We start from the raw sequence: 11807 nt of genomic DNA on the forward strand, positions 1-11807 counted from the left end.
AAGCAAATGAAGACCTAGTTTTTTCTATAGGCCACAATATTTTCTTCAAAATCAAACCTTTCAAAATATGAAAAAGAATTACTTGTAACATTATTATTATTATTAATTATAGGTTGCAGATGGGTTCTTATTTGTTGTTGGATGTGATAGAGGAAGAATTCTGTTCGTCTCTAAATCAGTCTCCAAAACACTTAATTATGATCAGGTATGTCACGCTACTTTTCAAAAACTTAGGGTAGTTTTACAACAGTTTTATTTTTAACTTTTTTTTTAACAAATATATTGGACCTAAGTAACTTCTTTCTATTCACTAATGTTAAAATTCCAAAAGCATATTCCTATTGAGAATGTTCCCAATATAATCTTGCATGATACTGTTTCAAAACATGCCCTTGAGTGCATGTTACTGTGATAATAGCACTTGCTTCATTCCTCAAGGACTAATGAATTCCCTTTGGGTTAGATTGCTTATTAAGAAACTGTTATATTGAAAAACTGGTAGGTTGGATTAATGGGAATACCAAATCCCCTGAAGTAGTTGCATGTATTTAAATTCTCACTGTTTGAAGTTATAATTATATGAAAGATGACAATTGGTTCCAATTCAATGGAAATGTAACACAAATTCAAATAAAGTGACTTCAAGGGAATTCATTATTTGCACTAATCAGTATCTAGCTGAACTTCAAGACTGGTATAGATCTGTGATCTCTTCCATGTGGGTACTTCCTCCTACAGTTTAGATTATAATCTATTCATAATCTATCCACAACTTTTCATCCTGTACAGTCATTGTACATATTTTCAGATAAATTGTTCACAAGGAATCCACTTAAACTACAAGGATCTTTCCTCCAGGTCTCCTTTTTTAAAGCAATTTTTAATTTAATTGATTTTTAAATTAATTTTCAATTAAAACTTTTTTTATTCTGAGCTTTCTAAACACCAGCAGACATGAGCATTTCAAATACAGAGAACAGAAAAAAGAGCATTATTCACAAATCATAAGTCTCCTTCGCATATACCTAAGTGTAAAGTAGATAATACATTCCACATTTTAGTTCCAAAGTTGTCCTGCTTGTCGGGATTTCCTTCTGAATTTCCTTCTATTCTGTACACTTTAAAAAAGTACTTCACTTATGCCCTTATCATTCTTTGTTTTTGCATTATTATTTTCCCCCTTTGCATCTACTCCTCCCAATTTTTCCTAATAACCAATAAACATAGTCAAGCAAAACAAATCCATTAGCTATGTCCAAGGATGTCTCTCTCATTCTTCACCTCTAGCCCATCACCTCTCTGTTGTCGCCTGTTGGTCTTCCAAGTCTCTTGACATTTTGCAGATTTCGATAGAGCACTAAATAGTGCTTGGATAGATTTGCTAGATAGTGATTGGATAGCCATAAGTTATCCTTCACTTTCCTTATGTGATAAGCCCATGTCATTTTTGTATTACATATCTCTGTGATAATGTCTTTTATGCTACTTCCTTCTGCTCAGTTCCTCTTCAGTAGTGTATTGTAACCTACTCACCAACTGTATACATTTCCATTGCCTTTTGATTAACTGACAACTTTAGTTTTTTCTATAATTCAGTTCTCTTTCCACTCTATCACAAAGGCACAAAAAGTTAGAACTTAGGTAATTGGAGAAGAGAGGAGAAAAATTTCCAGGCAGGGAGAACAGTATACAAACAACAAGGAGTCATAAGAGAAATCTTTGTAAGTAGGAGTGATTGGGAAAGGAAGTGGAAGTGTGATGAGTAGGAATGAAAGAAACAGAGATAATGAAATAAGAGCTTTCCAGGTTTCAGAAATGGTGTGAGCCAAAGGTATGGAAGAAGGAATCACATGGCACACTCAAAGGACAGCTGGGTTGTTATTTTGGTCATAGATTTGGTTTGGTTTATATCTGGCATTACACATCCCTTTGTTCTTTTTTGGAATGACTTTATCCTTTACTAGAATTTTATAGAATCACTGCTATCTTTGTCTACCACGTTTTAATTTACAATATTTTCCTACTTTTCTGGGCTAAATGACTTTAGGGTATATCCTAGTATGATTAGAATGCAAGTGTATGGATTTCGAAATGTATGGTATTGAGTTGAATTTATCGGTTGTGTTGACTCTTGGCAGAGAGATGGGAAGGAAAATGGGGAGGATTTGGGAGAGGATATAGAGGAAGTGAATAATATTTACCCCAAATATAAAATGGATTAGTTTAAGTTTACACTGTATCATGAAAATTTCTTTGTTCATTATGAACTTCAACAAAAGTAACCGTATATATTTTGTGTACCTGGGAGGGAAAGTGGGAGTAGGATTTATTATACTGCTTTGAAATGAACAGTCTATCTTACAATTAGGCAAGTTTGACTGGACAAAGCTTATTTGACTACTTACATCCAAAAGATGTTGCCAAAGTAAAGGAACAGCTTTCTTCTTCTGACATTTTGCCAAGAGAGAAGCTGATAGATGCCAAAAGTAAGTGTTACCATGATCACTATTTTAAAAGACTATGATTAGTTGTTTAAAAGTTGAGATCAAGCATTCATACATCACAGTACCAACTTATTCAAATATGCATACATTGTTAGGCTCTACTGTTTAAATCTATAAACAATCTTTTAAAAGCCATATCAAAAAGTCTTTTATTTTGCATAATAAAGTGACATTTTTGCTTTCAAATGTTTTCTCTCTAAGGTGGAAGACATTGTTCTAGAATCAGAGCCCTGTTCTGCTGTCATTCTCAGCAACCATCATTGATCTGCGGCATTCTTATATTCATTTACCAAAGCATAATGATTTATTCACTCAGAGCCACACAACTTTAAGTAGTAAACGTCAATGAAATTTAGATCATATAACATTCATGCCTTTGTAACATAAGAATATGAAAGGAATTGATAGTAGATAGACAGATGATCTCAGAGTCATAAAAACCTGAGTTTGAGTTCCACTTCTGACATATACTGTCTGTGTGACTCTGAGCAAGTCACCTAACCTCTCAATTCCCAAGGAAATCCTCTAACAATCTTAAGAAGTAGAGAAGCTGCCAGTCTGCATTAGTATGGTAGAGGAAGTTTCTCACTGGAAGATCCTGATACCAATGATATCATAGGAGAGGCAGACAGAGACAGAGAGACAAAGAGAGATCAAAGGGAAGAAAAGAACACCTGTAACAAACATCTCTTCTGATGCCTCATCTTGTTGTGCAGTTAGCAGACCTTATCAAACCAGAAAGGCTTTGTATTCAGATTTGGTGATAGACTATAAATCTGATGTGTGAAGAGAAGCTTGGCTAAGTTCAAGGAAGATCCTCACCTGCAATATGGTTACCATATGATTTATTATTTTAGTCAAAACAAGTCATTAAACAGGCTCATAAACAAGTTCATTAATGTTTCTTATATGTCACTTGACTTATAATTTAATTAATCATGATCTGTTTCAGTGGAGAGAGGCTTCACACTGATGAAATCATAGATCCTTGAAGTATGAAAATGATGGTGAAATATGAATTGGGCAAAAAATTAGGGTTTTTTATGAGCAGATCACTGTTATGTTATCTATTTACTAGGGAGTTTTCCTCCTCACATTTGAACTGTATTTATAGATGTCAACTAATTATTCCTTCTATACTTCAAAAAAATTTATTCAAAGAAAAAATGTAAGGTTTTAAAATTCAAAATGAGATTACATAAAATTAGGATAGATTTCTCTTGTAACTACTATTTTTGGATCTATGTTGCAGTCATTTTGTTAATATTTGACTGTCATATTAAAGCACAAAGACAATTTTTTTCATGTACTGTAAACAGAGAAATGTGAGAAGTGGTTAAAAAGTGTTAGGGAGCAAGACTTTCATTATTGCTTGAAAACATTTTTTCTGATGATTCTCTCACCCATATGTATTGTGAAAGCTGGCTTTCAAGTTCGAGCAAATTTCCCTGCTGGAACAACTCATCTGTATTCTGGTGCAAGACGGTCCTTTTTTTGTCGGATAAAGTCTTATAGACCTTCAATCAAAGAAGAACAAGAATGCTTACCCAACTCAAAGAAGAAAGGTATCTTTTTGAAATATCAAGTGATTTTGTTTTTGAAAATAAAATTAATGTCCCTAGGTGGTAACCACACAAAATGAGATGTAATTTCAACATCAATCAAGCAAAAGCCTCTTGAGAAGAGGAAGAAAACAATATTATTTAGTTTAATTGTCTACATTGGTTATTCAGACTCATCAGATTTACCCCAGAATCAAATCAACGCTTCGTCCTATTCCCCACGATCTTAAAGGAGCTGGTAAAAATCTGTTCATTTGGATCGAAAGAGGAAAATTGGGGAAGGAGTAAAAGTGATAGTTATAATCACAGTATCTCCAAGTTGGAATGGATCTCAGTGGCTATCTACTCCAACTTATAATTCAAAAACATTCTCATAACTCTGCAACATCCCCAGCAAGTGGTCTTTGCTTGAAAGCCTTTTGTTAAGTGAAACCTACTACCTCCCAAGGGAGTTGATTTGACTTTGTATATCTTTGATTGTTATGAAGATTTTCTTTACATTGAGCTAAAACCTATCTCTGTACCTTCTACAAACCGGTCCTAGCTTTGGCCAAGCAAAATAAATTTAATCCCTTTTTCATATGATAGCCCTTCATATATTTTGAAGACAGCTATCTTGTACTCCCTTCTCTTCTAATTAAAAACCTTCAAATTACAAGTCTTAGCGAAATTTAGTTCCTTTCAAAAATATATTAGGAAATTATACTATTACAAAAAACCTCACTGATTTTCTTTTAATGTAAGTTTTGTGTTTCATAATAAGACCAGTTCTTTTGTTAAATTTCTGGTTATATTTCCTTGTGATCCATTTACAGATTTTCATTGTGGGCATTTTCATGTTCAATTACTTTTATTCTTATCCATGAAACTTAGTCTGGAAATTTAAGGGCTTTCAGAGGCCTTTTGGACTTTGGCCATGAATATATGCTAAATAAATTAAGTGTAATACTCTCAGTTTCCATCAGATTGGCTTATAAGGAAAGTAAGTGTATTTTGTTCTGTGTACATTCTTAGTACCAATGTTGTATCTGTCTATCTCCCTATCTTGGCACACAGACAAGGAATATGTGATGGAATTCTACACTAGATTTACTGTCTTTATACCTTGATAAAGTATGAATTATCATAATTTGGCAGGAAATACACTAATGCTGTGTGCTACCAAATTGAATCCAATAAGAAGAATGGATCATGATTGTTTTTATGGTACATATCAATATGGCAAAATATAGCAAGATAATTTACAGGGGAAAGTGATTACTGGTAACCCATCTAAAATAGAATATTAATTGATTGACTTGTGAGCCAGTCCCTTCTTATCCTCTTAAGCTCACCCTCCAACACACTGTAGAATACATTTGAGCAGTATGAGGAAAGAGTGCTCCGTGGTGGCACGTGCTGGTAATCCCAGTTCCCGAGGAGGCTGATGCTGATAGATCTCTTAAATTAAGGAGTTCTGAACTGTCATGGGTTGTATCCATGCTTACGGTCTGCACTAAATTTGGCTTTGATATTGTGAGGAGGCCTGGGGGTGGGGTAGAAGTGGGACAAAGTATCCAATTGCTTAAGAAGTAACAAGCTTGAAGAAGTCATACTAGAATGCTGACTTAATCCACTAATAATTTATGTCATCTAATCTCAACTGAACCCTCACTGATGCAAAATAGCCTTTTTATTCTTTCCTGGTTGTCAATCACACTCTCTTGCAATGGCTATTCTAAAACCTCTTTTCCCTTATGAGGTTTCCTAACCCAGCCCTGTTGCCCTCTTAAGAGTACTTATAAGGTACTCTTTGTACTTTAAAACTACTAAACCTCTCTCCTCCAATTTATACCTCAAAACTCATTTTACGTTATCTCCCAGTCTCTTCTTATTTGCTCTAATCTCTAAGAAAGATGTGCCTCTTCTCATTGCCAAGGCTAGCCCTTTATCTCATCATTCCATCCCCTCCCTTCTTGTGATTAAATGTCTCTTCATCCTTTGACTGTTGCCTATAAATATGCTCAGGTCATTCCCATCTTTTAAAAGAAAACAAAAAACCCCCACTGCTCCCTTCTTCACTCTCAAGGTATCATCCCCTATCCCTCTCCTCCATTTCATTATTAAGCTCTTTTTTTTTTTGCTTTTTGGAGGGGGGGGAGAAGGCAGGGCAATTGGGGTTAAGTGACTTGCCCAAGGTCACACAGTAAGTGTTAAGTGTCTGAGGTCGGATTTGAACTCAGGTCCTCCTGACTCCAGGGCCAGTGCTCTATTCACTGCGCCACCTAACTGCCCCTCATCATTAAACTCTTGGAAAAAAAATCTGTTCCTTGCCTCTACTTCCTTATGTCTCACTCCTTACCTCCTTATACTTGGGCTTCTGATTCTACCATGCCATGGAAACCACTGTCTGAGGTTATAAATGATCTCTTAGTAATTAAATCTGGCCTTTTCTTAGTCACCCTCCGCAGTTTTTCTACTCCCTTGGACACAGTCGGCCATTCCCTCACCCTACACTTTCTGCTTCTTCAACTCTTCATGTTGTTGTTCTGCTTAATCTAATTATTCCTTCTCCCTTGCTGGGTAAAACTCCAGATCCCTTCCCCCTAACTGTGGTTGTCTCTCAAGGTTCTGTTCTGGGCACCTTTCAATGTGTGCGCGCGTGTGTGCACACGCCCTCCCTTAGTGATCTTATTATCAGCTTCCGTGAGTTCAAATATCATTTCTATTCAGATGATTCCCAAATCTGTATATCCAGCCCTACTCTCTCAGGGACAGCTAGGTAGTGCAGTGTATAGAATGCTGGGCTTACAGTCAGGAAGACTTATCTTCATGAGTTCCAAAACTGACTTCAGACTCTTACTAGCTGTGTGACCCTGGGCGAGTCACTTAACCCTGTCTGCCTCAGTTTCTTCATCTATGAAATGATCTGGAGAAGGAAATGGCAAACTTCTTTGCCAAGAAAACCCCAAATGGGATCACACAGAATTAGATACAACCAAAATGACTGAACAACAACAAAAACTCTCTCTTGAGCTCCAGTCTCCTGATGGGTTTCTCAAAATCAAAATGTCAAAAGATAAACCCTTACTTTCCCCCTTAAATTCATCCTTCTTGGAAATGTCTGTTTATTAAGGGCACTACAATACTTCCAGCCATCCAGATATTTAAATTTAATTTTTAAAAAATTTTATTAATCTGTTACTCCCATTACTTCCTCTCCCAATTGAGCACATGAAGAAACTCTAAATATATACAATATATATCTAAATATACAACATATATCTAAATATATACAATATATATCTAAAGATATAGTTTGGCAAGAAAAAGTCCTACTTTGGCTATGTACAAAAATGTGTGTTTCTGTTTTAAGTTCATAATCTCTCTGCTAGGAGGCAAGTTGTGTATTTTATTTTCATTCATAGAGGTTTTCCCTAATTTCTCTGAAATGTTCCATTTAATCATTTCTTATGGCACAGTTACAGTCCATTATTTTCATGTACCAAAATCTGTTTAGTCATTCTGCAATAGAAAGACAGCCCTTTGGTTCCCAATATTTGACGGTCATGAAAAAAGCTACTATAGACATTTTTGTACATACAGGTCCTTTTCCTCTCTGATTCCTTTGGGGTACAGTCCTAGAAGTCATATATAGTTGGGTCGAGAGTATGAGCAGCTTGGTACATTTGGGGGCATAGTCCCAAATTGCTTTCCAGAATCTAGCCAACCAGGTCTGCATCCTAGGAGTCATCCTTAAATGTTCAATCTCCCTCTCTCTCACATCTAATCAAATGGTAAGTCTACTTCCACAGCATCTTTTTCATCTATTGGCTCTCCGTTCACACAGCCCATACTGTGCATCAAGTTCCCATCGTCTCTCACTTGGACTATTACAACAGTAGGCTCCTAGTTGTATGCCCCTCTTCTGACCCATCCTTCCTTAATCCATCCTTCGTCCAGCTATCCAAACAGTCTTCTGAAAACACAGGTTTGACTATATCTTTCCTCTGCTCAAGAATCTTTAGTAGTTACCTATTGCTTCTACAATAAATACAAAATCCTCAGATTGGCATTTAGAACCCTTCACAGCCTGGATGCAGCCTTTCTTCCATACTAATTTCATACCCTCATCCCTTGAGCTTCTGTGGTTGACCATCTCATTGTTGCCTGAGAGGGCACTGCATCTTCCACTTGTATACTTTTAGGTTATTCTCCATGCCTGGAATGTAAGCCTTTTTCTCTTAATGTCTTAGAATTTTTAACTTCCTTCGAGGCTCAGCTCAGGTACTCACTATAAGATGTCTTTCCTGATGCTATATATAAAGAGAAAATATAAAACTATAAAGCAAAAAGATAATATATAAAGATAAAAATAATGATCGTAACAGTTAGCATTTATATAGCCCTTTATTAAGGTTTACAAAGCTTTTACAGTTATCTCATTTTATCCTCACAACATTGGAAAGTAGGTGCTGTTTTTAATCTCCATTTAACAGATGAGGAAACTGAGTCATACATAGGTTAAGTGATTTGCCTTACTTAGGGTCACACAACTAGTATCTGGTATAGGATTTGAACTCAGGTCTTCCTGACTCCAGGTTCATTGCTTCTAGCTGGGAAAAATGGAACTGCCTGCCCCCAAGGAGTTTACACTAGCTCCCTTTGACATCTTTGATATTTCATTTATGGCAAAGTCATTGGCTACTATGTGAACACATTCTGTCTTAATATTTACTTTAAATTAACAAATATTTTAAAAATGTCTGCCATGGGAAAAGCACTGAAGGGGGTACAGAAGAGCTGTGAAAACTAGATTAGGGGTTCTGAACTTTTTTAGTCTTAAGACCCCTTAAACTCTTAAAAATTATTGAGGACCCCAAAGAGTTTTTTTTTGTTTAGGTGGGTTATATTTGTTTATCTTTACTGTTTTTTAAATTAAAGCTGATAAATGTTTAAATCTTTATTCATTTTAAAATAACAAAAAACCTATTGCATGTTAACATAACTCACATATTTTTTGATAAAAATAACCATTATTTTCCAAAACAAATTGCAGGAGAAGAGTAGCAATGTTTTCTATAGGTTTGCAAATCTCTTTTTAATAAAATGTCTAATAGAAGGCAACTAGATTCTGTTGTTTTGGTTAAAGTTTATGAAGAAAATCTGACCTTACATAGATAAGGAATTGGAAAATAGAGGGGGTATTTTAATAGGCAAATAACATATTAGTATTATCCTGAAAATAGTTTTAGCCTCAGGCATTCCTTGTGAAGATTTTGGACCTCAGACCACATTTTAAGAACTGCCAGCCTAAATATCTCTGAGGTTCCAGTTCTAAAATTCTATGGGTTTTGAATCAATAAGTATTAAGACAACAAAAAAACTAGCCATGTAACCTTGGGCAAGTTACTTAACCCTAATTGCCCTCCAAAAAAAAGGCAAAAATATAAAAGTAATAAGACAGGGGCATCTAGGTGACACAGTGAATAGAGCATCAGCCCTGGAGTTAGGAGGACACAAACTAAAATACTGCCTCAGACACTTACTAGCTGTGTGATCCTGGGCAAGTCACTTAACCCTGATTGCCTCCAAAAAAAATAATAAAACATAGTCTTATTCTTTAGGATCTCACAGTCTAATTGAAAAATAAAAAAAGCAAAATCATGATAAAGTAAATGAGAGTATAATATATCTATGATTCTAAGATATAGAGACTGTTTGTGTTTATTTGTCAAATGAGTAGGTCCAATAAAAAGTGTGATGAATTCAAAGGAAGGTAGAGGCCTCTGTAGCCTGGAGAGTTATTTGAAGGTTTTGTAGAAGAGGAAGGAGTTGCACTGGACCTTGAAGTAAGCAAACAAAACAAAACAACAACAAATAAAACCAAAGACAAAAACCAGACCTTCAATATGCCTCAAATAAGAACACATGATTCTTCCTAGAAAATTATGTCCATAAAATATTTTTGGTGAATTAAATTATTTTTCTACTTTGCATGATTAAAAATATATTTGTCTTCTCAGTGGGTGGGGGGTGAGAGAGGGAGAGAACCTGAAACTGGAAATAAAATATAATTGAGGTTTTTAAAATAATTTTAAAATTACCAGCAAGTCTTACTGAAAATCCTATTGAAAATGTAAAAATCAGTGTCATTATCCTCCACCCTGATTATCTGAGGAACTAACTACAGAATGTAGCAAGAGACAAGGACATAATATGGAAAATTTGGAGGCTTATTTATTGTTTCAAATAGCAATGCTATTAAATGTGGGCTATGATTAGTAGCAAGTGGATTGATAATAACTATAGAAAATTACTATTATTATTTATAAATTTTACATAATCTGGATAAGCATATGTAAGTATCACGTTAATATATAATAAAATATACAGCATGTGATATATTATTATAATGTACATATTAATTTATATTATAATGGAAACAAAGGGGCAATAAGAAAGACAACACTATCTTAACTAACTGTCTTGTTGTCTTTGGAAACATCTCTCCATGTAAGATCCCACAGAACTATGGGGAGATTAAAATTAGACCAACAGAATTTGTTCCCCACCATGCAATGACTGGACTATTTGCGTGGGCCTACAACAAACATATCTATAGGCACTAACAATTAGAGTTCAGTGTGTTTTTGAAGACTCAAGCGCTTTTGGCTTTGACTGCAACTTTGTTCTTGTTAATATGAATCTAGGAACTCTGTGAAATATTTAACATTTTAGCCTGAGTTGTTCTATCAAGGATCTGACAAAGTCAAATGAAAGGATTAGAAGTTGAGCTGTATTGTCAGGCCACTGAAAAGAAATCTCTTTCCCCCTCCATTTTAACTATACCTTTTTACTTTTAACTAGTTCCATGATGCCTCTAGAATATGCCAGCAATATATTCAAAACCTTTCCCTCCCCCCCCAAAAACAAACTAAATCTGAGAAATTAATGAAAAATTATTAAACACTCAGTTAATAGGATGGAGATATGTTGTGAAACGCTTTGTAATACATGTTAATGGCCTTCATTTAAAAAATTATATTAGCTATGAAACCATAATTGGGTTAATATAGATTGAGATAATGATAATAGATTATTATATATTATTATTATTATTTTAAGCAATTGGGGTTAAGTAACTTGCTCAAGGTTACAAGGCCAGTTATTTCTGGGTGTGGTGCTAAGTATCTGAGCCCAGATTCGATCTCCCAGGTCATCCCGACACTGGGGCTGGTGCTCTTACTCACTGAGCCACCTGGCCGCCCGATTATTATATATTATTAATATATTATTGCTAATATAGCCAGGTCCCCAACCCTTTTCATAGGGAAAGCATAGCTAAATTTCCAGAAAGTGAGACAGAATCTCTTCAGTTATCAAGACTACAAAGCAGAAGAAAACAGAATTCTTTTAAAACATGGTCAGTTCATCTGTCATTTTCTGACTTATTCATAGTTTCAAAGAAAAATTATTGCTGCTGTGACTGAAAAAAGTTTTATAATGTATTCCTAATGACTTCAATTAATTTTCTTTTTTCTCTCTCTTCTCTCTTTTCTTTTTGTCCTTCCCTTCCCTCCCTTCTCCTTTCTGTCCTTCTTCTTCCCTCCTTCCTTCCCTTTCTTTCTTCCTTCCTTTCTTCCTTCCTTTCTTCCTTCCTTTCTTCCTTTCTTTCTTTCTTTCTTTCTTTCTTTCTTTCTTTCTTTCTTTCTTTCTTTCTTTCTTTCTTTCTTTCTTTCTTTCTTTCTTTCTTTCTTTC

General features: G+C 35.0%; 1 protein-coding gene across 1 annotated transcript in view; it reads left to right on the plus strand.

Annotated features, from left to right (window-relative positions):
• Positions 1–11807, plus strand: part of LOC138176131 (basic helix-loop-helix ARNT-like protein 2) — an 81488-nt gene that overhangs the window by 42888 nt on the left and 26793 nt on the right. Inside the window, exons 6-8 of the mRNA XM_069106894.1 lie at positions 113–205; positions 2369–2486; positions 3926–4069. Of these exons, the coding sequence (XP_068962995.1) occupies positions 113–205; positions 2369–2486; positions 3926–4069 (355 nt within the window). The remainder of the gene's footprint in view (positions 1–112; positions 206–2368; positions 2487–3925; positions 4070–11807) is intronic.

This window comes from Petaurus breviceps, unplaced genomic scaffold (genome assembly GCF_028583685.1).
Source record: "Petaurus breviceps papuanus isolate PSGF00001 unplaced genomic scaffold, PetGlider_PUasm1.0 81, whole genome shotgun sequence".
NCBI lineage: Eukaryota > Metazoa > Chordata > Mammalia > Diprotodontia > Petauridae > Petaurus > Petaurus breviceps.